Source organism: Danio rerio, chromosome 3 (assembly GCF_049306965.1).
Source record: "Danio rerio strain Tuebingen ecotype United States chromosome 3, GRCz12tu, whole genome shotgun sequence".
NCBI classification, from domain to species: domain Eukaryota; kingdom Metazoa; phylum Chordata; class Actinopteri; order Cypriniformes; family Danionidae; genus Danio; species Danio rerio.
Window position 1 is genome coordinate 6,649,305 of NC_133178.1, and position 23,817 is coordinate 6,673,121.

The 23,817-nt window shown below is 51.5% G+C and overlaps 2 protein-coding genes across 7 annotated transcripts; one reads left to right on the top strand and one right to left on the bottom strand.

The window, feature by feature from the left end:
• Nucleotides 1-516: 516 nt before the first annotated feature.
• trim35-25 (tripartite motif containing 35-25) lies at nucleotides 517-22,661 on the bottom strand. The gene is made up of 6 exons (XM_684915.7): nucleotides 22,060-22,661; nucleotides 20,910-21,005; nucleotides 20,459-20,689; nucleotides 20,359-20,381; nucleotides 20,166-20,284; nucleotides 517-2,386 (listed from the first exon to the last, which is right to left on the bottom strand). The coding sequence occupies exons 1-6, from the start codon at nucleotides 22,456-22,458 to the stop codon at nucleotides 1,905-1,907; spliced, it is 1,350 nt and encodes a 449-aa protein (XP_690007.3). The 5' UTR covers nucleotides 22,459-22,661; the 3' UTR covers nucleotides 517-1,904.
• On the top strand, nucleotides 11,410-15,299 carry LOC110439334 (uncharacterized). 6 transcript variants are annotated; one of them, XM_073944022.1, is made up of 6 exons: nucleotides 11,410-13,292; nucleotides 13,379-13,849; nucleotides 14,245-14,414; nucleotides 14,513-14,767; nucleotides 14,848-15,093; nucleotides 15,173-15,299. In XM_073944022.1, exons 1-6 carry the CDS (start codon nucleotides 12,632-12,634, stop codon nucleotides 15,269-15,271), a joined length of 1,902 nt encoding a protein of 633 aa, XP_073800123.1. In that variant the 5' UTR covers nucleotides 11,410-12,631; the 3' UTR covers nucleotides 15,272-15,299. The 6 variants fall into 6 exon arrangements, with proteins under 6 accessions (XP_073800123.1, XP_073800121.1, XP_073800120.1 ...); XM_073944020.1 differs by having other exon boundaries at nucleotides 11,951-13,849; XM_073944019.1 differs by having other exon boundaries at nucleotides 12,486-13,292; nucleotides 14,513-15,093.
• Nucleotides 22,662-23,817: the final 1,156 nt, after the last annotated feature.

Below are 23,817 nucleotides of genomic sequence, written 5' to 3' on the forward strand. Positions count from 1 at the left end.
TATATATATATATATATATATATATATATATATATATATATATATATATATATATATATATGTGTGTGTGTGTGTGTGTGTGTGTGCGTGCGTGCGTGCGTGTTTGGGAGGAGGGGGGCGCCAATGGATAAGTTGTGTCAAAAGGGAGGCCCACTGTCTTAGACTTTGAAAAACCCTGCCCCAGACCATACACAAAACATCACAAACAACTTTTCAGGGGAGACAGATCTTAGGAGGTAGCATTTAGAAACGAAGAAAGATACATTTGGACAGTTAGGCTAAAAAACACCCCCTCAGCTTGCCCTTGATTAGGACAAAGTGAGAAAAGGGAGAAAAACAGCCCTATCTTAGCATAAGCACACCGGCAAGACACAACATAGACAGAGGGGATGGGAACAGGGGTAATGGAAAACAGTCCGTTGAGTGCGGGCAGCCAGCTGGTCCAGCAGCCATCCGGCGCAAGTCACAGCCCCGCCCACGCCCCACGTGGGTAAAAGCACACAAAGGCGTTTGGATGGGGATCAGTGGTGAATGTTTATCTGTAGATATGTGTGTGTATATATGTAGATGTGTGTGTGAGCCTGCATAGTCCAGAGTCCCGCAGGTGTCCTTGACAGGGGCAGGAATTTCAGAGCGTCCGCTTATCTTGCTTATCCCAGGGAGTTGTTTACTTCCAGCCGAGGCTGTCTGGCAGGAGTAAGAGGAGAGCCGAAAAAAAAAGACAGTAAGATACTTCCACTTTAGGTCAATATCTGCCAATTTCACAGATATTTAACGTCCATCACTCGTCTCCCGATCTGGCCAAAATTTGTTGCAGAGCCGCTAGCTTCACCTCGATGGTTTCCAGTTTGCAAGTAGACGTGCAAAGTAAAACAGAGCAAAGTTAAATGTATGTGTATGCAAATTGTATAATGGCATTTGTGTGTGACTCGTTGCATAAAACCTTGAATAAACTCCACCATAAATATCAACCCAAGCTCATTCTGGAAACGTAGCCCCGCGGACGTTTCTGGAGAGCGCGATTTACGTGGCCGGAGGTACGTAAAGGCCGCGTTTGTTTTTTTTCGAGCGAACGCCGCGGGGTGGTGTGGCGCCGCTCCGCCCCTTCTCTTCGCGCTCGCCGGCCGACGGCTCGCCTCTGAGTGGAGGGCTTTCCCGACGCAATCAGTTTGTCCGCCTAGCTCACAGTGTTGCGTCGGCGGAGCGGAGGCCCCGGACGAGGAGGAGGAGCTGGCCGCGGTGGACGACGACCGGGATCGAGTCCGGGGAACAGCAGGTTCCGGAAATCAGGTGAGACGAAAAACGGAATCCGAAAAATGAGGGCGAGAACGCGGCGGGATCCGAAAACGCGGTCGAAATCGAAGACGAGGGCTTTTGCTTTTTTTTTTTTTTTTTTCCCCGATCCGTCGGCTTTTTGCGCGAGAACGGCGCGGGCGAATCCGCGAAAACAAAAAACGCTTGAATACGTACCTCCCGGGACGTAAATCGCGGTCCGCAGAAACGTCCGCGGGGCTACGTTTCCACAATGAGCCCAGGTTGATAAATACATCAAATAAACTTACTTGCTATATTTGACTCATAAACTGCACCTCTGCTGCTGTTTATCTGACGTGACGCAGAAGTAGAAGCAGACACGCACATGGGAAGTATGAACCAGCTCATATGCATTTAAAGGCACAGGCTACAAAAAGCAGCTACACCTTGCTTTGAGCTCAAAATGGGCATATTCAGGGGGGTAAAATAAAGAATCTGATGAGTATTTTGACCTAAAACTTCACGGACCCATTCTAAAGAAGCAAAAGACTTTTTTTTTTACGTCTAGTAAAAAGTGCAAAATTGAAGACCTATAATCCTCAGCAATGGATTTTAAAAAACTTTGATGATTTTCTGTTGATGCAAGCAGTTTAACATGGTAAAATCTTCAAACAATTGACTATATCATTAAAATAGAAGTAAGGAAAGACCGACTCAGTGAAGGTGGTTGTGAATGTGTGTAGATGTGTGTTTTTAAGAGGATCAGAGAAAGACACTGTTCCTCTGTCACAGTCCAGATCAACTCTCACACGCTCAAGACTCTGTTTAACAATGAAGCCAGAACCAAAAGATAGTTCACACCGCACACTCCAGACACCAGTGCTAAAGAACCCCTTCCTCTGGTTTGATGCTGTAGTTACTCCAAAATTCCAGTATAAACTTTCTTTGACCTCCACATCCCAGCAGTGTTTCCCTGAGATGAAACCCTCTGAACCCAGAACACAGTACATTTGGTCAAACCTCTCCGGATTATCAGGAGATGGCTGTGTGTTCCTTCTATTTCTCAAAGTGGTCAGATCATCAGACAGGATTAGACCTGGATGAGCAGTGTTTGGATCCAGAATTACAGGAGCTGAAGAGACAAAATCACATAATACATTTGATTATATTATTTATTCTTATTATTAATATTATTATTATACAATTACTGTATTCTATACGATAGCACAGCTTTGCTGCACGTGTTAGCACCATCACGTAATGACATTACATCATTATTCAGCATCTTTTCGCAACAAATCGACCCGCTTTTGACAACTTTCTCCCAACATTTGTTGGCACCAATAAGAACTTGGTCATAACTTTAGAGCAAATGATGAGAAGTACATTAATCTTTTCCCTGGTAAGCTTGAAACATCTCATCTGTCAACCTGGAGTGAATATTTGACCAGCTTTAGAACTTTACACTCCTTTCCATTTAGTTCCAATGGTGACGCAACTGAAATTTTGATTTGGTTAGTTACATACACCCAGCAAGCATTTTTTGTTTTTAACAGTTGCCCAATAGACCTCTAAACATAGTCGTCTTGGCTAAAACAAAGCTAAATTTGGGCTGTCAGTGAACATCTAATAGACATCTAAGCATAGCCCAAGAATAGGCTAGTCGTCAAATAAACAGAAATGAATGACTACACATATACAGGGCCCTATCATACACCCGGCGCAGTGTAGACGCGGCGCAATAGTCTTTTGGTAGTTTCAGCTTGGCGCAAGAGTGGTTTTGAGGCGTTGCGCTACGCTGTTTAAATAGCAAATTCATTATCGCTCATTTGTGCGTCCATAGGCGTTCTGGTCTAAAAAGGGAGGCGTTCTGAGGCGGACCGCTGGCGCGTTGCTATTTTGAGAAAGTAAAAAAAAAATCATTTTGAAAACGAAATGCATTGATTTTATTTTTTTGCTGTTTGAAACAACTAACACTCATTTGGGGGATGGTGGGTCTCTAGCGGGGGGGGTCTTTGGAACGACCGCTGGCAAACGCTATGGATGAGCTCACCGGGGGCGTTGGTTGGACCAGGGGGAGAGCCCACCAAGCCATGCCCGGATAGAGACCACTCTCTCCGGCATGACCCGCGCCTGGAGGGGGGGGTAGCGCGTCCCTGGGTTTCGCTGACCTGCCGTCGAGTTTTCGATAACAGACTCAAATGAAGGACTTAGTGCAATTTTCGATTTCGCGGTTGAACGAACCAGGGGTCTAACGAGGGCCCCGTTGCCCCAAAACAAGCGTTCAAACCCGGGCAAACCAAGTGGGCGCTGCTGCCCTGGTCCTACCAAGGACCCAGGCCTCAATGGCCAGCAAAGCTACCCCAAAACAAGCGTTCAAACCCGGGCAAACCAAGTGGGCGCTGCTGCCCTGGTCCTACCAAGGACCCAGGCCTCAATGGCCAGCAAAGCTACCCCAAAACAAGCGTTCAAATCCGGGCAAACCAAGTGGGCGCTGCTGCCCTGGTCCTTCCAAGGACCCAGGCCTCAATGGCCAGCAAAACTACCCCAAAACAAGCGTTCAAATCCGGGCAAACCAAGTGCGCACTGCTGCCCTGGTCCTTCCAAGGACCCAGGCCTCAATGGCCAGCAAAGCTACCCCAAAACAAGCGTTCAAACCCGGGCAAACCAAATGCGCTCTGCTGCCCTGGTCCTTCCAAGGACCCAGGCCTCATTGGCCAGCAAAGCTACCCCAAAACAAGCGTTCAAACCCGGGCAAACCAAGTGGGCGCTGCTGCCCTGGTCCTACCAAGGACCCAGGCCTCAATGGCCAGCAAAACTACCCCAAAACAAGCGTTCAAATCCGGGCAAACCAAGTGCGTACTGCTGCCCTGGTCCTTCCAAGGACCCAGGCCTCAATGGCCAGCAAAGCTACCCCAAAACAAGCGTTCAAACCCGGGCAAACCAAATGCGCTCTGCTGCCCTGGTCCTTCCAAGGACCCAGGCCTCATTGGCCAGCAAAGCTACCCCAAAACAAGCGTTCAAACCCGGGCAAACCAAGTGGGCGCTGCTGCCCTGGTCCTACCAAGGACCCAGGCCTCAATGGCCAGCAAAACTACCCCAAAACAAGCGTTCAAATCCGGGCAAACCAAGTGCGCACTGCTGCCCTGGTCCTTCCAAGGACCCAGGCCTCAATGGCCAGCAAAGCTAACCCAAAAACAAGCGTTCAAATCCGGGCAAACCAAATGCGCACTGCTGCCCTGGTTCTACCAAGGATCCGGGCCTCTTGACCAGCAAAGCTAACCCAAAAACAAGCGTTCAAATCCGGGCAAGGCCAGTGGTCTGAACACCATGGGAGTCAGGGTTCCATGGCAGGCCACCGCGCGCAAAGGCCTATGTGGGTCACCAACGGTAAGCGATGGGTCAGAAAGAGCCAGGGGGGGGGGGTCTTTGGTGATCAGTGCTTGCCCGGGATAAGTGAGGGTGTATTGGGCAGAGAGCGCGTGACATGAAGCCTCGGAGGCCAATGGTTCACCAGCGGCACCATTTACGCACCAGCTGAGACCTAAGTGCGCTCACCGGGGGGCGTTCGTTGGACCAGGGGGAGAGCTCACCAAGCCATGCCCGGAAAGAGACCACTCTCTCCGGCATGACCCGCGCCTGGAGGGGGTGGTAGCGCGTCCCTGGGTTTCGCTGACCTGCCGTCGAGGTTTCGATAACAGACTCAAAAGAAGGACTTAGTGCAATTTTCGATTTCGCGGTTGAACGAACCAGGGGTCTAACGAGGGCCCCGTTGCCCCAAAACAAGCGTTCAAACCCGGGCAAACCAAGTGGGCACTGCTGCCCTGGTCCTTCCAAGGATCCAGGCCTCTTGGCCAGCAAAGCTAACCCAAAAACAAGCGTTCAAATCCGGGCAAACCAAATGCGCACTGCTGCCCTGGTCCTTCCAAGGATCCAGGCCTCTTGGCCAGCAAAGCTAACCCCAAAAACAAGCGTTCAAATCCGGGCAAACCAAATGCGCACTGCTGCCCTGGTCCTTCCAAGGATCCAGGCCTCTTGGCCAGCAAAGCTAACCCCAAAAACAAGCGTTCAAATCCGGGCAAACCAAATGCGCACTGCTGCCCTGGTCCTTCCAAGGATCCAGGCCTCTTGGCCAGCAAAGCTAACCCCAAAAACAAGCGTTCAAATCCGGGCAAACCAAATGCGCACTGCTGCCCTGGTCCTTCCAAGGATCCAGGCCTCTTGGCCAGCAAAGCTAACCCAAAAACAAGCGTTCAAATCCGGGCAAACCAAATGCGCACTGCTGCCCTGGTCCTTCCAAGGATCCAGGCCTCTTGGCCAGCAAAGCTAACCCAAAAACAAGCGTTCAAATCCGGGCAAACCAAATGCGCACTGCTGCCCTGGTCCTTCCAAGGATCCAGGCCTCTTGGCCAGCAAAGCTAACCCAAAAACAAGCGTTCAAATCCGGGCAAACCAAGTGGGCGCTGCTGCCCTGGTCCTACCAAGGACCCAGGCCTCAATGGCCAGCAAAGCTACCCCAAAACAAGCGTTCAAATCCGGGCAAACCAAGTGCGCACTGCTGCCCTGGTCCTTCCAAGGATCCAGGCCTCTTGGCCAGCAAAGCTAACCCAAAAACAAGCGTTCAAATCCGGGCAAACCAAATGCGCACTGCTGCCCTGGTCCTTCCAAGGATCCAGGCCTCTTGGCCAGCAAAGCTAACCCAAAAACAAGCGTTCAAATCCGGGCAAACCAAATGCGCACTGCTGCCCTGGTTCTACCAAGGATCCAGGCCTCTTGACCAGCAAAGCTAACCCAAAAACAAGCGTTCAAATCCGGGCAAGGCCAGTGGTCTGAACACCATGGGAGTCAGGGTTCCATGGCAGGCCACCGCGCGCAAAGGCCTATGAGGGTCACCAACGGTAAGCGATGGGTCAGAAAGAGCCAGGGGGGGGTCTTTGGTGATCAGTGCTTGCCCGGGATAAGTGAGGGTGTATTGGGCAGAGAGCGCGTGACATGAAGCCTCGGAGGCCAATGGTTCACCAGCGGCACCATTTACGCACCAGCTGAGACCTAAGTGCGCTCACCGGGGGCGTTCGTTGGACCAGGGGGAGAGCTCACCAAGCCATGCCCGGAAAGAGACCACTCTCTCCGGCATGACCCGCGCCTGGAGGGGGTGGTAGCGCGTCCCTGGGTTTCGCTGACCTGCCGTCGAGGTTTCGATAACAGACTCAAAAGAAGGACTTAGTGCAATTTTCGATTTCGCGGTTGAACGAACCAGGGGTCTAACGAGGGCCCCGTTGCCCCAAAACAAGCGTTCAAACCCGGGCAAACCAAGTGGGCACTGCTGCCCTGGTCCTTCCAAGGATCCAGGCCTCTTGGCCAGCAAAGCTAACCCAAAAACAAGCGTTCAAATCCGGGCAAACCAAATGCGCACTGCTGCCCTGGTCCTTCCAAGGATCCAGGCCTCTTGGCCAGCAAAGCTAACCCAAAAACAAGCGTTCAAATCCGGGCAAACCAAATGCGCACTGCTGCCCTGGTCCTTCCAAGGATCCAGGCCTCTTGGCCAGCAAAGCTAACCCCAAAAACAAGCGTTCAAATCCGGGCAAACCAAATGCGCACTGCTGCCCTGGTCCTTCCAAGGATCCAGGCCTCTTGGCCAGCAAAGCTAACCCCAAAAACAAGCGTTCAAATCCGGGCAAACCAAATGCGCACTGCTGCCCTGGTCCTTCCAAGGATCCAGGCCTCTTGGCCAGCAAAGCTAACCCAAAAACAAGCGTTCAAATCCGGGCAAACCAAATGCGCACTGCTGCCCTGGTCCTTCCAAGGATCCAGGCCTCTTGGCCAGCAAAGCTAACCCAAAAACAAGCGTTCAAATCCGGGCAAACCAAATGCGCACTGCTGCCCTGGTCCTTCCAAGGATCCAGGCCTCTTGGCCAGCAAAGCTAACCCAAAAACAAGCGTTCAAATCCGGGCAAACCAAGTGGGCGCTGCTGCCCTGGTCCTACCAAGGACCCAGGCCTCAATGGCCAGCAAAGCTACCCCAAAACAAGCGTTCAAATCCGGGCAAACCAAGTGCGCACTGCTGCCCTGGTCCTTCCAAGGATCCAGGCCTCTTGGCCAGCAAAGCTAACCCAAAAACAAGCGTTCAAATCCGGGCAAACCAAATGCGCACTGCTGCCCTGGTCCTTCCAAGGATCCAGGCCTCTTGGCCAGCAAAGCTAACCCAAAAACAAGCGTTCAAATCCGGGCAAACCAAATGCGCACTGCTGCCCTGGTTCTACCAAGGATCCAGGCCTCTTGACCAGCAAAGCTAACCCAAAAACAAGCGTTCAAATCCGGGCAAGGCCAGTGGTCTGAACACCATGGGAGTCAGGGTTCCATGGCAGGCCACCGCGCGCAAAGGCCTATGTGGGTCACCAACGGTAAGCGATGGGTCAGAAAGAGCCAGGGGGGGGTCTTTGGTGATCAGTGCTTGCCCGGGATAAGTGAGGGTGTATTGGGCAGAGAGCGCGTGACATGAAGCCTCGGAGGCCAATGGTTCACCAGCGGCACCATTTACGCACCAGCTGAGACCTAAGTGCGCTCACCGGGGGCGTTCGTTGGACCAGGGGGAGAGCTCACCAAGCCATGCCCGGAAAGAGACCACTCTCTCCGGCATGACCCGCGCCTGGAGGGGGTGGTAGCGCGTCCCTGGGTTTCGCTGACCTGCCGTCGAGGTTTCGATAACAGACTCAAAAGAAGGACTTAGTGCAATTTTCGATTTCGCGGTTGAACGAACCAGGGGTCTAACGAGGGCCCCGTTGCCCCAAAACAAGCGTTCAAACCCGGGCAAACCAAGTGGGCACTGCTGCCCTGGTCCTTCCAAGGATCCAGGCCTCTTGGCCAGCAAAGCTAACCCAAAAACAAGCGTTCAAATCCGGGCAAACCAAATGCGCACTGCTGCCCTGGTCCTTCCAAGGATCCAGGCCTCTTGGCCAGCAAAGCTAACCCAAAAACAAGCGTTCAAATCCGGGCAAACCAAATGCGCACTGCTGCCCTGGTCCTTCCAAGGATCCAGGCCTCTTGGCCAGCAAAGCTAACCCCAAAAACAAGCGTTCAAATCCGGGCAAACCAAGTGGGCACTGCTGCCCTGGTCCTTCCAAGGACCCAGGCCTCAATGGCCAGCAAAGCTACCCCAAAACAAGCGTTCAAACCCGGGCAAACCAAGTGCGCGCTGCTGCCCTGGTCCTACCAAGGACCCAGGCCTCAATGGCCAGCAAAGCTACCCCAAAACAAGCGTTCAAACCCGGGCAAACCAAGTGGGCGCTGCTGCCCTGGTCCTACCAAGGACCCAGGCCTCAATGGCCAGCAAAGCTACCCCAAAACAAGCGTTCAAATCCGGGCAAACCAAATGCGCACTGCTGCCCTGGTCCTTCCAAGGACCCAGGCCTCATTGGCCAGCAAAGCTACCCCAAAACAAGCGTTCAAACCCGGGCAAACCAAGTGGGCGCTGCTGCCCTGGTCCTTCCAAGGACCCAGGCCTCAATGGCCAGCAAAGCTACCCCAAAACAAGCGTTCAAACCCGGGCAAACCAAGTGGGCGCTGCTGCCCTGGTCCTTCCAAGGACCCAGGCCTCAATGGCCAGCAAAGCTAACCCAAAAACAAGCGTTCAAATCCGGGCAAGGCCAGTGGTCTGAACACCATGGGAGTTATGGGGTCCACGGGAGTCAAGGGTCCATTTCTGAGCTGCTAACCCGTCTCCCAGCGTCCGTCACCCCGCAGCAAACATAAGACCCCATCGCAGACGGAGGCTAGAACGACGTGCGGCTGGTGCCCCATACACGAGCCCAGGGCCGGTGGTGACCCATTCACAAACCCAAAGACCGATTGGGGCACCAGCGGTACGTCTTGGCCAGTTGGGTCACCAGCAGCACGTCTGTCTGATCCATGCGGTTTGGAGGAGTTAGTGTCCCCGGGCTTAATAGTGGGGTGCCCGGGCACGGCTGGTGATTAGGTGCAAATCTAGGGGGTCCTTTGGAACCAGCGCTCGCCGCCGGAGAGTGCGTGTACCTCGGGCAGAGCGCGCAAGGCACAGGCCCCCCCCCACCGCTGGATCTCAGAGGCCCCAGGCCAGGGAGAGGGGCCGGGCTCGCTCCCCAAGAAGGGTGCGTGTACCTCGGGCAGAGCGCGCAAGGCACAGGCCCCCCCCCACCGCTGGATCTCATAGGCCCCAGGCCAGGGAGAGGGGCCGGGCTCGCTCCCCAAGAAGGGTGCGTGTGCCTCGGGCAGAGCGCGCAAGGCACAGGCCCCCCCCACCGCTGGATCTCAGAGGCCCCAGGCCAGGGAGAGGGGCCGGGCTCGCTCCCCAAGAAGGGTGCGTGTGCCTCGGGCAGAGCGCGCAAGGCACAGCCCCCCCCCCACCGCTGGATCTCAGAGGCCCCAGGCCAGGGAGAGGGGCCGGGCTCGCTCCCCAAGAAGGGTGCGTGTACCCCGGGCAGAGCGCGCGGGGCACAGGCCTCCCCAACGCTGGATCTCAGAGGCCCCAGGCCAGGGAGAGGGGCCGGGCTCGCTCCCCAAGAAGGGTGCGTGTGCCTCGGGCAGAGCGCGCAAGGCACAGGCCCCCCCCACCGCTGGATCTCAGAGGCCCCAGGCCAGGGAGAGGGGCCGGGCTCGCTCCCCAAGAAGGGTGCGTGTGCCTCGGGCAGAGCGCGCAAGGCACAGCCCCCCCCCCACCGCTGGATCTCAGAGGCCCCAGGCCAGGGAGAGGGGCCGGGCTCGCTCCCCAAGAAGGGTGCGTGTACCCCGGGCAGAGCGCGCGGGGCACAGGCCTCCCCAACGCTGGATCTCAGAGGCCCCAGGCCAGGGAGAGGGGCCGGGCTCGCTCCCCAAGAAGGGTGCGTGTGCCTCGGGCAGAGCGCGCGGGGCACAGGCCTCCCCAACGCTGGATCTCATAGGCCCCAGGCCAGGGAGAGGGGCCGGGCTCGCTCCCCAAGAAGGGTGCGTGTACCCCGGGCAGAGCGCGCGGGGCACAGGCCTCCCCAACGCTGGATCTCAGAGGCCCCAGGCCAGGGAGAGGGGCCGGGCTCGCTCCCCAAGAAGGGTGCGTGTGCCTCGGGCAGAGCGCGCAAGGCACAGGCCCCCCCCACCGCTGGATCTCAGAGGCCCCAGGCCAGGGAGAGGGGCCGGGCTCGCTCCCCAAGAAGGGTGCGTGTGCCTCGGGCAGAGCGCGCAAGGCACAGGCCCCCCCCACCGCTGGATCTCAGAGGCCCCAGGCCAGGGAGAGGGGCCGGGCTCGCTCCCCAAGAAGGGTGCGTGTGCCTCGGGCAGAGCGCGCAAGGCACAGGCCCCCCCCACCGCTGGATCTCATAGGCCCCAGGCCAGGGAGAGGGGCCGGGCTCGCTCCCCAAGAAGGGTGCGTGTACCTCGGGCAGAGCGCGCAAGGCACAGGCCCCCCCCACCGCTGGATCTCATAGGCCCCAGGCCAGGGAGAGGGGCCGGGCTCGCTCCCCAAGAAGGGTGCGTGTACCTCGGGCAGAGCGCGCAAGGCACAGGCCCCCCCCACCGCTGGATCTCATAGGCCCCAGGCCAGGGAGAGGGGCCGGGCTCGCTCCCCAAGAAGGGTGCGTGTACCCCGGGCAGAGCGCGCGGGGCACAGGCCTCCCCAACGCTGGATCTCATAGGCCCCAGGCCAGGGAGAGGGGCCGGGCTCGCTCCCCAAGAAGGGTGCGTGTACCCCGGGCAGAGCGCGCGGGGCACAGGCCTCCCCAACGCTGGATCTCATAGGCCCCAGGCCAGGGAGAGGGGCCGGGCTCGCTCCCCAAGAAGGGTGCGTGTACCCCGGGCAGAGCGCGCGGGGCACAGGCCTCCCCAACGCTGGATCTCAGAGGCCCCATCAATGGTTCACCAGCGGCTCCATCAATGGTTCACCAGCGGCACATCTTTACGCATCTAGCGCCAAAGGTCCAACAGGAATACGTTATGCCTGGCGCTCACCGGGGCTTTGGTTAGACCCAGGCCCGAGCCCACCAAACCATGCCCGACGGGAGACCACCCTTCCCGGCCTGCTTGTCGGGACGTCCCGCGCCTGGAGGTTTTTGCCCGACACCCACAATCTCTGACCTGCCATCAGGGTTTCGGGAAAGGCGAAAAAATATGGACTTAGTCTCTGGCAGTCCAGTCGCCAGACCCCACGGTGACTGATCGATAGGAGCTAGTGTGGCGCCCCAGGGGCTAGGCCCCCACCCAGGCCCCCCAAAGCACCAATGGGGTCGGCCTCTATGGGTGTGGCAGATCCTCCCCGTCCTGGGCGCTCTATCAGGGAGGCGTGGGGGTGTCCCTCCGCACACAGCGCCCCCCCTTCCCGCCCCGATCTGTGGGTAAAGGACCCAGATGGCCCGTCTGGCTAAATGACCCAGAGCTTGTCTGCTGCTCAGCCTGCCCGCCAGCCCGCCCCCCTGGACTCCGTTTCCCCCGCGCCGATACTCGGCCCGTGCCCCCGCCCCACGCCCCTCGCCCTGCGAGGGCTGGGGGATGTTCGGTGGGTTCGGTCGAGTCACCCGGCGCCGTGAATCGAGGCCCCAGGGGCAGCGTAGGGAACGAGCTGGTGTGGGCTTCGATTCTACCCCCGCCCGAGTGTGTGCGTCTGCATCCCGTCCGTCCGCCCGCAACGCCGCCCACCCCCTGGGTTTATCCTTGCTGGCTCCCGGCTGACCCCCACCCCGCCTACCCTGCTCCCGGGGGAGTGAGGGTGGTTGGTTGGGAGGGGAAGCTAGTGGACTCCGGCGAGGTGAAACGTGCCAGGGTCAGTGGTGCCGGGGTTACGGGCTGTCTGGACCCCCCTTTCGATGGTTGGTGCGTATCCCATGTTGGTTGTAGCAGGTCACAAAAGCTCCCGCGGCTGGCGCGTGTGGAGCTGTCCCCCCCCGATGGGGCTCAAACAATCAATCCCCTTTTTGGGGTGGAAAAAGTGAACGTGAATGGCTGTGGAAAAGCTCCCGCTGGCCAGAACAGCAAAATGAAGGGGGGGATAGGGAGTGAGGTGGGACACCCCTTCCCCAACTCGAGTCGTGACAAGAGAGAGAGGTGTCGAACCGCTGACCGGGGCAACGATGAAGGGGCGGTGGGGTGAATTGTTTAACGGGACACCCCCTCTGGTTCCTTTGAAAAGGGGGGAAGGGAGTGAGGTGGACACCCCTCTCCCCCCTACTTGAGAAGTCGTAACAAAAGAAGGCTTGAACCGAATGGATCTCCGTAGGGCATCGGCTTACACCTCCTGGTGCGGGGGGGTGTCCTTCCCCTTTAAGAAATACGGGTCCACCAACGTCATGACGCGGAAGTGGACGCCGCCTCCGGCCGCTTATTAACCGCCGCACGTGGCGTGCGGGCCCCTTTCCCCCTCTGCATTGGCTCTGGCACGGTCATGGCTGAATGTGCCCTATGCTTCAACGTCTACAGCCGGCTTGCGCCTCACCTGACGGCCGTTCACAAGGTGGCCAACTCGGACGAGAAGCGGCTGCTTCTCGCGCTGGCCGCCGGCCGCGTGGACACGCGGAAGACACCGTGCCCGGTCCCGGGATGTCGCCGGACGCCAGCCCGCCTAGACAGGCACTTGAGGCAGCACGCGGAGCTCTCGACCTCGGGAAGGAAAGAGGCTATGGGGAGGGCGAAACGCCGGAAAGTAGCTCGGGAGTTGCAGTGGCTGAGGTCCACCCAGCCTGCAATCCCTGTCGTGTCCCAGCTAGCATCGTCCTCCGAGGGGGAGCGGGACTCGGAGGACCCAGAGGCCGGCCGCCCGTGCGCCGACCGCGGCTGCAGGCGCGCCACCGAGCGCATACAGGCTCAGCTCACGGACCTGGGGAAACAGGTTACCAAGATGCGGTCCACCCTGCTCCAGATCACACGCCTCTACCGGGAGCTGAGGAAGGGAGAAGGGGGGAGAAGGAGGAGGAAGCGGGCGAGGAGAACCAGGTCGCCTCCTGCACCACCGGCTCCCGGGCGAGGCGCGGCCGGAGGTCCGACGCCCCCCGAGCCTCCGGAGGCTTTGGAACCCTACCCGTTCCCGGACCACGTCCCCGCGCTGAGTTGAGTATATTTCAGGCACGTCACTGTCGCTCTGCTGGGTGTGTGGCTTCGGGGAAGTTGACTCTTGGTTGTGCTCGTTCCACAGACCTTCTCTTGGGGGAGTTCGAAGGGTACCAACTGGGCAGCGAGCCCACCCCCCGCCTGCGGAACAACGTCACTTCGAAGCTGGGGAGAATCAAAGCCTTCCTTGGTTACATGGCCAGGGGCACCGCGGAGCCAGGGGACTTCCTCTTCCTCAACCAACCAGCCCGAATCCGAGCGTGGGCCGCCCGGCTAGGTCAGACGCGCATGGCCGAGCCCACCAGGCAGCACTACCTGAAGAACGTGGCTCAGTTCCTAGACTACCTCTCGGAGACGCCGCCGGCCGCCTGTCAGCTCTCCAGCACGGCTCTGGTTCTGATTCGAAGGGAGGTCAGAGCCCTCATCCGCGGCATACGCCGGCGTGTCGTCGTGCACGAGGTAAGGACCAAGCAGGCGAAGGAAAGCCGACTGATCCCCAAGGCCAGCCTGGTGCGCTGTCACCGGACCGCTGGGAGGAAAATTCCCGCCCTGCTAGGTAAGCAAGCCCTTCCGCCGTTCCAGCGATTCCCCCTGTTCGTTCTTCCGGGGCACCAACAGCCCTTGGTTCATCCAGCCACGTCTGTCTGCCCCTCTCCCCCGCGAATGGGACTCATTCGGGGGGGAAGGGGGGCAGACCGACGTGGCTGGATGAACCAACAGCTGCTGGTGGCCCGGAGAGGAATTGTGCGTTTCTTCTTCAGGGGCACCAGCAGTCCATGAACTGCTGGTGCCCCTGAAGAAGAAACGCACAATTCCTCTCCGGGCCACCAGCAGCTGTTGTTTGAGCTGCTGGCGCCCCGGAGAACAAGTCACCAGCAGCCAAGAGCTGTTGGTGACCCAGAAAGGAAATAGAACCGTCGGTGGTCTAATCTGTCTAATGTCCTTCACCAGATAGCCTCGAATCCAACCCAAGCACTAGGCAACAGTGGCGCTTCTATGGCTTTCTGACTGGCTACCTAACCTCCATCTCTGGGCACCGCTGTGGAGTCTTCCAGAATCTCACAATCCAGGAGGTTGAAGAGGCCTCCAGAAGCCCCGACGAGTCTGCTTATGTCATTAACGTGAGTATGGCGCAAGTAAGGTGGGGGTCACCAGTAGCATGCTCTCTCACTCACTCACTCACTCACTCACTCACTCACTGCTTGTTCTCTGATGGCAGATTACCACTCACAAAACAAACAGAGCCTTTGGGGCGGCTCAGCTGTCCCTAAACAGGGAGGAATACAGCTGGTTCCGCAGGTTTTTGGCGCTGCGGGCTGGTCTCCCCGGAGGGAGCCAGGCTACCTATTTCTTTTTCACTTCCAGAGCCAGTCCTTGTCGGACCCTGAACAAGTACTTTCAGTCTGCTTGGCTCAGTATGGGCCTTCCAGGCAAACCCACCTTTACTGACGTACGCACTGCGATCGCGACTCATGTGAGTAGGCATTGTGACGCCCCTGTAACTACCAGCGGCGGCTTCGATCCTAATCAAGCTTCTGTCTCTCTCCGACGCAGGCAAAGAATGCACACTCTTCAGAGGATCGCCGCAAGGTGGCGCAATTCATGTGCCATGACACTTCAACCTCAGATAAGTTCTACGCACTTCACCTCGGACCTCTCCAAGCACGCGAGCGCCGCAGACTCTTTGAAAGGGCCCTGGTGGAGGAGGAGGAGGAGGAGGAGGAGGATGGGGAGGCAGCGGGCACTGAAAGCCCCCCGCGGAAAGGGCGCAAGAGGACGGAGACTTCCGTCTCTCCCCTGGTAAAAATCACATTCTCTTTGGCGTGGACAGCAGAACGTGTGGCATTGGCTAACTTCCCTTTATGTGTCTCTTTTCCAGGAGGGAACCAGCAGGAGGACGCTGCCATGGCGCCCTGCCAAAGGGAAAAGCCAGGGCGCTCGCCCGCTCGAACAAACAGAAGACTCTGAATCGTCCTGAATAAATATTGTACAACTTAACGGTCAAATGGTGTTCAGTGTCTTCATTATTCCTTTTATTTATTATCTGTGTGGTAAAAGTAAATTCAGTGGGGACAAAAATGAGCCCTGTCTTCTTAGTTCAACGCTGTATGCCTGCTGCGTCCAGGTCCTGCCTTGGCTACGTTCCGATTGGGACAGATTAGCCCTAACTTGTGTGTTAAAAGTGTCACGTGGGATGCCCTCGTCCAGGTTCTGCCTTGGCTACGTTCCAATTGGGACAAACTATCCCTGCCTTGAGTGTTAAAAGTGACTCGCGGGACGCCCCCGTCCAGGTTCAGCCTTGGTTGATAGCTCATAGGGAGAATGAATCCCTTTTCCAGCACAAGGGGGTGATGGGCTGGACAAATCTGTCCAGGTCTGCAAATGCTTTGAACGCCCAGAAGGCCTTGAGTCCAATTCTGTATATTAGCAAGCTTCTCCCGGGACAGCTCGGTCCTTAGAGATGCATGAATAGGTCAGGACAGGGCAGCTGTGGAGTGGAGGTTAACTTTATGGAGAAACTATAATCGCTTACGCACTGCTTAATACACACAAGAGAGCAATAGGCAAATATCTTTACATATGAAAATATTTAAATATTAAGGATATATATAGGATATAATAAGAATAGATATAGGATATAAATATAAAGGATTAAAATATTACAAAACATTATTTTCTAGCCTACATAAATATGAAAAATCACTGCTTTTATGTCTTCTTCATCTCGGGAGGCTTTTTCAGTTCATTCATAACAATTTGCTTTTTTATAATGTTATTATTATTAGCAGTATTATTTATTATATCCATATTTATATTTGTTTTATTAAAAACAAGCTTAGATTTGTCCACCTGTCAGGTTTTAGACCATATGGGGCACGGCAGGTGTATTTAGAAATAACTCAGTATTTTGACCATACTTGGTCATTATTGTTAATTTATTAGTTTGCTGGAAATTAGAATTGAATTTAGAAATAGTTTTGAAACAAATCTTTGTGCTTAACAAACAAAATTAATTATTTATAGACTAATTGATGTCTGTGTGTAAAGGTTTCCCTCTCCAAGAGCGAATGTGAAAGTAGTTCTATTATCTCTCATTCTCACGCAGTAGATGCTCTGTTTAACAGTTTTCTGTTAAAAAACTGTCAACTGTTACCTGTTTGCCAGTGAAATGCTAATTTTTTCCCCTTAGACTTACTTTGCGTCCTGTAAATAGCGAATGCGCTCTTGGCGCGACGCAGCTGACTCTTAAAGGGAATGGGAGATGAGACTCTAATTGGTTTATTCTCAAAACACACCTATAACTCATTAAGAAAATAAACTCAACCCTTTTAGATCATGCACCTTGGCGCAAAGCAGATTTTCCCGTCCGTAAATTAGCAAAAATGCGTTCTGACACGCCCTGAAAGCGTTTGTGCCCTGCGTTTTGCGCTCTGCGCATGGACCGTCAAAATAGAGCCCAAGGTCTGTCTAGTCTGTCTATTTGATGACTAGTCTAGTTTTGGGCTATTCTTAGACGTCTATTAGATTTTCGCTCACAGCCCAATTTTAGCCTTGTTTTAGCCAAGCTGTTAACATTTAGATGTTTGTTAAACACAAAATTGCTTGCTGGGTACATTCTCAATTTTGTACATTCTAATTTCCATATGTACCTCATGTATCTAGTGCTAGTCCTTTATATTGCTTCTGCAGCTATCTTAAAGCTGCCTTTAAAAATGTGTTGTTTTTTTCATTCACTACATCGACCACAAGAGCTTATTTGTTTGATTAGATCAGACGTGTCAACACTCAGACCTGGAGGGCCGGTGTCCTGCAAAGTTTAGTTCCAACCCCAATCAGACACACCTGGGTTAGCTAATCAAGCTCTCACTAGGCTTTCTAGAAACATCCATGCAGGTGTGTTGAGGCAAGATGGAGCTGAAATCTGCAAAACACCTGCCCTCCAGGACCGAGTTTGGACACCCCTGGATTAGATTGATAACATTAGATTTACAAGTTTGATGCTTTAGAAATATGGCATGGTGAGGATATCTACTGGTTACAAATGTAAATACAACAGGAATAGCTGATCAAAAGCTGAAATAATTTTGGAAGTTCATCAGAGTGATGATTCTTTAAGCAGGAGCAGACCTTATTTTCATCACTTTTAAACTTTAGATTAAATAAAGAATGTTTCTGTTCCCTGCTGTAGCTGTAAATACAGTTATTGTTATATTTCTACTTATCATTACTGAATGGCAAAAAAACCTTTATGAATAATGAGTGACTGGTTTGTGCTTATCACTTCAAGTGTTGCCACCCCTTTACTATATGACACCTCCACCTAACACCACCCTTAAATTTTTGTCTTTTCTTTGGCTTAGTACCTGATTTAAAGGGCCCCGAAACCCCCCTGTTTCAGCAGGGTGTTTTTTACACTTTAAGTTTGTAAAAAGTCAGGAAAGTGGCTCTGTTTAGGGGGGAGTGTAAGAGGAGGGAAAGAGGGAAGGTGTATAAAATTTGCAGAAAAATGGGAGTTTCGATTTGGGCACACGCTGATTTTCACAGAGGCAAAACAATCACACAGACGCAGAGAAGAAAGACAGTGACTGTGTTTACATGGACATCAGTAATCAAATTATTGGACAAATGATTAAACGTTTGACTTTAACTGCAGTTTGGCTCTTTCATTCAGGAACATTTCAATCATGCTTCTCATGACACGAGATATTTGATTCGAGGAATTACTAAAAGTGTTTAATTTTAACGCAAAGTTTAATAACGCACGGCATGATTGAATGCAGCACACTCAGAAACATCACAAAGTACTGCCAGGTACTGACAGCCAGTCCACACGCTGGAATACACGCTCTAAATCAAGGATCTAATCGATGTGACGCAGCTTAAAAAAATTGTTTTAAACTGGAAGAACGAATTTGCTCGAAATAACACAAAAACAACAAATTTTCACTTTTTAATCAAATATATGTGTCCTAATATTGTTTTAGCATTATGGGACACATCTACGACTGTCGGCAGCTAAAAAAATGTCTTTTGGTGTTTCGTGCCCCTTTAACAGTTGCATTTTACAGGTATTTTCTGTGTACACGAAACACCCATAAAGAAACTTAACACAGAGGAACCTAAAACCTGCTGCAGCAAGGGTTTTACAAGTTTTATTGCTGAGCAACACAAACAGAATGCAGACTAGGGGTGTCAAAATTAATTGTTTCTTCGGTGCACCACGATGCAGACGCGGACAATTCTGTATCGATTCAGTAATAACCATAACCGGTTATTATGTCGTGACGTCATTTATCTCCTATGCGCTCTGTCGCGAGGGAGGTGAGCGCCGTTATTTACAACACTCAGCCAACTCAGGGCCAGCCCGTGGCATAGGCACCATAGGCAAATGCTAAGGGCGCTGTATATCCAGGGGGGCGCCAGAAATGAGCAAGTGGTGCTCGCTGCAGAGCCATTTGACGAGAGCTGAGCTCCAGCGAGGGGGAGCTTAAGCTTGAGCTCCACCTTTTTTGCACTTCTTCTACGAGTGATGTCACTGGGGGTAGGGTTAGGGGTGGGGTTGGTGTACGCATTAAAACAGCTTACAGGAGGAGGAGCGACAGCTCATGCTCCCCCTCGCTGGAGCTCAGCTCTCCTCAAATGGCTCTGCAGCGAGCAAGCGCGCTTCAGTTGGTTTTATCTTCGATTTTCCTGACACACATTCAGTTATAGACGGCAATAACTCAAAAAACGCTTACCCTAAAAAGATCTAAAGTGTGTTTCCTACAGAAAGACAAAGCTGGTTATGTTTCACAGCTGTCTTTCTTTTTTTTCGCTCGACATTACGAACACTGCTCCGTTTAAGCCCTCGCAGTCTGCGTTTACTTTAGCCGGCAGATATCGCGTTGAGAGGAGCACTCTGTAAGGGACCGTCGGAAAAGTGCTTATTTTTTTTCGTTCTTTTCGTTTTTCTGCTCCGCTCAGCGCGAGCTCTCCCTGTTGCGAGGGCTTAAGTGTGTTTGTTTGTGTGTGTTTGCGTGTGTGTGTTTGTTTGTTTGATGCTGTCTATGTTTGTGAGTGTGTTTGAATGAGAGACAGTGTGTTGCTGTGTGTCTGTGTGTTTATACAGACAGCATGTTATAGCCTCCCCCCTAAAATATAACACTATATATGGAAAGCATCGTCAATGCACCGTGATGCACCAAGATATGGAATTGAACCGAATCGATGGCATGATAATCATAACCGAACCGAACCGTGAGACCAGTATAGGTTCACACCTCTAATGCAGAAGTATTAATGCACGGCTCCGTGCAAAGCTTGTGCTGTGGGTTACGGCAATCACTTGATGCAGAAGTACAATTGAGCCTTAACTTCTTGTTTTTTGTTTCTTTTCCTATTAATTAAAGCTTTTGGGTCCTCGCTCATCTTCCTTTACCCCAAACCCTGATAGTACAGACTAGCCAGAAAGAGAACCCAGCAAACTGTTGCTTGGATGTAAAGGAGTTTGTGAAGATCTTCCATGAAGCAGCTTAGGGGCTGGGATTAAATGACTGCACTCCTTTAAACCTCTTAGATGATGGGTAGGGGGGCTTTTTATATCAACAGTTTTTGGACCTCTGGTTTGTCAAACAGCCCAAAAAGGGCCTCCAGAGAAAATCTGGACGTTCTTTCCACCCGCAAACCATCTTGGTCCTAGCTTCCTGTTGTTCCCCACTTAGAAGAGGAGCTAGAGGAGGGCCTCCTCAGCCTTAGAATGCCTGCCAGTGTTGGCTCCAGAGTGGTTTCAGGTTCCTTGCCCTGCCAGCCCTAGCCCGACACAGACCTCCAGCTGCAGACACCTTACTACATACCCTTTCATAATTTAGCATACAGATATTGTAGAGACTCACTGTAGTGGACGATGTCCTGCATCTTCTTCCAGACTCTGTATGTCAGGTTCCCCAAGTAGCCAGCCACATGAATCAAAGCTCCAGAAGGCGTCTGTGGATCCGGCTGTGAGATCTGGACTCTGGAGGAACATTCAGGAGTCAGAACTGCAGGATTCAGAAGCAGAGAGAGCAGAGACACCAGCAGATCACTCACCTTTCCATCGAGACTGGAAACTCCTGCAGAACAAACACACAACTGATCATCAAGAGCTCAATCCATCATCAATCAATCAATCACTGATCTGAAATCAGACCTTTAGAAAGCAGACGTCCTTGGCTTTCAGCATCTCCTCCGTGTCTTTGATCGTGTGTGAAAGAGCTGAGATGTGTGTGTTCATCTCCTCCAGCTTCTCCTTCATCATCTGCTTCTTCTGCTCCTCTTCCTCCCTCAGTGCAGTGATTGTAGCTTCTTCTTCATCTCGGAGAAACTGATGAAGCTTCTCAAACTCATGCTTAACCTGACGCTCTGTGTGATCGGCTTGAGACTGAAAGCAAACCACAGAGACATTTAATAATCAAAAGTCACGACACATCAACATAACAACATAAATATCCAAAATAAACTCAGACAGTCAACAGACCCAGAAGCCTAATGATGTTTATTATTAGCAAAAGGAATACATTATTTTAAAAATAACAAGTCATTTATTTAATAGTGTCTCCTGCGGCTGCAATGAAAATGTTTGAATTGAAATGTTTCCTCACCTTGATGTGTTGAACTGTTTTCTCAAACTCTGCTTTCCTTTCTTCATTGCGTTTCAGTTTCACTTGTAAAGACTTCAGTGCTGTATTGAGCTCCTCCTGAAAATTAAACAATTTAAAAACAAATAAAATGCCAAATGACTGCGATGAGAAGTCATTTGGTGCTGTATTCAGCAGAATTTCCTACTAAACTGATTCAGAAATGAATATCTACTGTAAAGTAAAACAAGGACAGTTTCTGGTCTATGAAACTGCATTCATTATGTTGTAAAAGAGGAAAGATGCAACAAGTCTGATTACTGACAATAGTGTCAGTGCAGTCAAACTGATAGAGCTTCAGGCAATATAAAGCAGCTTTATTTATTTTTTATTTTTTTTATGTTGCCAAACTAATGCAGTCAGTCAAAACCCACCACAGCAGTGAAATACATGATCACAGTTATCATTGTTTGGATCATGGGATGGCGTCATGGTGGCGCAGGGGATAGCTCGATCGCCTCACAGCAAGAAGGTTGCTGGTTCGAGCCTCGGCTGGGTTAGTTGGCATTTCCGTGTGGAGTTTGCATGTTCTCCCCCGATGGCGTGGGTTTCCTCTGGGTGCTCCCCACAGTCCAAACACATGCACTTTAGGTGAATTGAATAAGCTAAATTGGCTGTAGTGTGTGTGGGAATGTAAGAGTGTGTTTCCCAGTGTTGAGTTGCGGCTGGAAAGGTTTCCACTGCATAAAACATGTGTTGGATGAATTGGCGGTTCATTTCGCTGTGGCGACCCCTGATTAATAAGGGGACTCAGTCAAAAAGAAAATGAATGAATGTTGGCATTGCATTTTGTTTGATGACTTAAAATTAGCACGAGCATAACAATAAATAGATGTTTGTCATTTTAGGATGAATAAAATAGCTGAGAAAAATATTGAGAGCATGAATGTGCTGTTATCTGTGCTTCTGACCAATTACTGTTCTTTACATATTCAATTCAGTTCAATTTGTTTATTGTCATGTGCACAGTAAGGAAAGAAGAAATTGTAGAATTGGCAACAATGAAATTACATGTATATATACATGTCTATGAACGTAAACAATATATAATATTGATTGTGGAGTAATGTTGTAAACAGATGTTAGTATATGAATAAAGAAACTCTTGTCTTACCTTGTATGAAGAAGCCACTTCACTGATGGGTCTGAATTTGTGATTGTCGTGTTGTTGTAAAGTAACACACATCACACACACAGGCTGTTTGTCCTCCAGACAGAAGAGTTTGAGTTTCTCACTGTGTAAACTGCAGATCTCCTCAGATGCTGATGAACATCTCTCATTTCTCTCCTTCAGGAACAACTCACACAGGTTTTTTAATGCAAGATTAACTGGAGGTTCACCTTTTGAAGATCTTCTCCGGCAAACAGGACACTCCTGAGTTGTCTTGGTTCTCCAGTACTGTTGAAGACACTCTTTACACACACTGTGACTGCATGATAAAACTACAGGATTCTTGAAGATTTCACAGCACACAGGACAAGAAAGATCTTCGGATACATTTAGTGAAGCCATTTCCACAGTTTGAGCTCCAGAAATCTGAACCTGACTTTCACTTTCTGAATGGCGGCTTCAAAAGTCAATCACTAAGATCTTTGCCTTCATTATTTGCTGATTTCTGATTCTTTTTTAAATCCAGTACAGAAATAAAGAGAGTCAGTGTGACAGAAAGCAGAAATAACAAGCCAGTCTTTTCCTGGACAGAACTGTAAAATACTGGACTTTTGATCTCATTTGGGTGTGGTAAAAAAGGTCAAAGATTGCACAAGGATTTTCAGGTAAAATAATAAGTCACAGAAGAAACACAGCTATTAAAAAGACCTTTAGGATTACTAGAACACCAACAAAACAACAACAACAAAACTTGTTTATTCATGTTGAATATATATATATATATATATATATATATATATATATATATATATATATATATATATATATATATATATATATATATAATAAAAGGAGAGAAAATATGGCTCACTTGTAAAATGTACAAGATAGGCTTCATATGTCAGTTCGGAGCCTTCTTTTATGTATATTTGGAGAATGAGCAAGGTTTATCACTCATTGCTACAGATAAACTACAATTCTTCTGAAACTATAAATATGAAATATAATAATATTAACAGCAATAATTCTATGTGTGTTTACTGAGGAACTGGATGGGCTGCTGCCCTCATTCCTTAACTAATAGTATTAGATGACATTAACATAGATCTGGAGAAAACGCATATAGACCTTGACTCTACCTCACTGGATCATTTGATCTACCACTACAAGTACACCAATCAGCTTGACCAAATATAGGCAAGGTATTGCACTTCAGAAAACCATTTAGTTTTACCAGAGCTCAGATCTCTTTACATCATTAGTTTTAATTTAAAACCTTATACAGGTATACAACCATCATTCCAGCTGGTTTCTTTTTAATGATTTCTTATATCTATGCTTTTTTTTCCCTCCACCTAATTCTCCTCTAGACTTGCCTTTCCCTAGACACTTTCTCCTGACGCATTCCCAGGCAAGCCGAGAGACCCTTCAGGGTGTCTTGTGTCTTTCTCAGGACTTCCTCCATGTGAGACAAACCTGGAACACTTCCCTGGGTAGGCATCCAGGGGACATCCAAATCAGATGCCCGAGCCACTTTTTCTCAATGTGGAGGAGCTACATTGTAGGATACTCCGAGCTCCTCTTGGGTGACAGAGCTCCTCATCTATAAGGATGTCACCTTTTCCTGATGGAATCTCATCCCTGCCATGACACACTCGGCAGCAAACTCTCCCAGTTCATGCTGAAGATCTATGTCTGATTAGGCCAACAGAACAACATCATCTGCAAATAGCAGAGATGAAATTCTGTAGTCCCTAAACA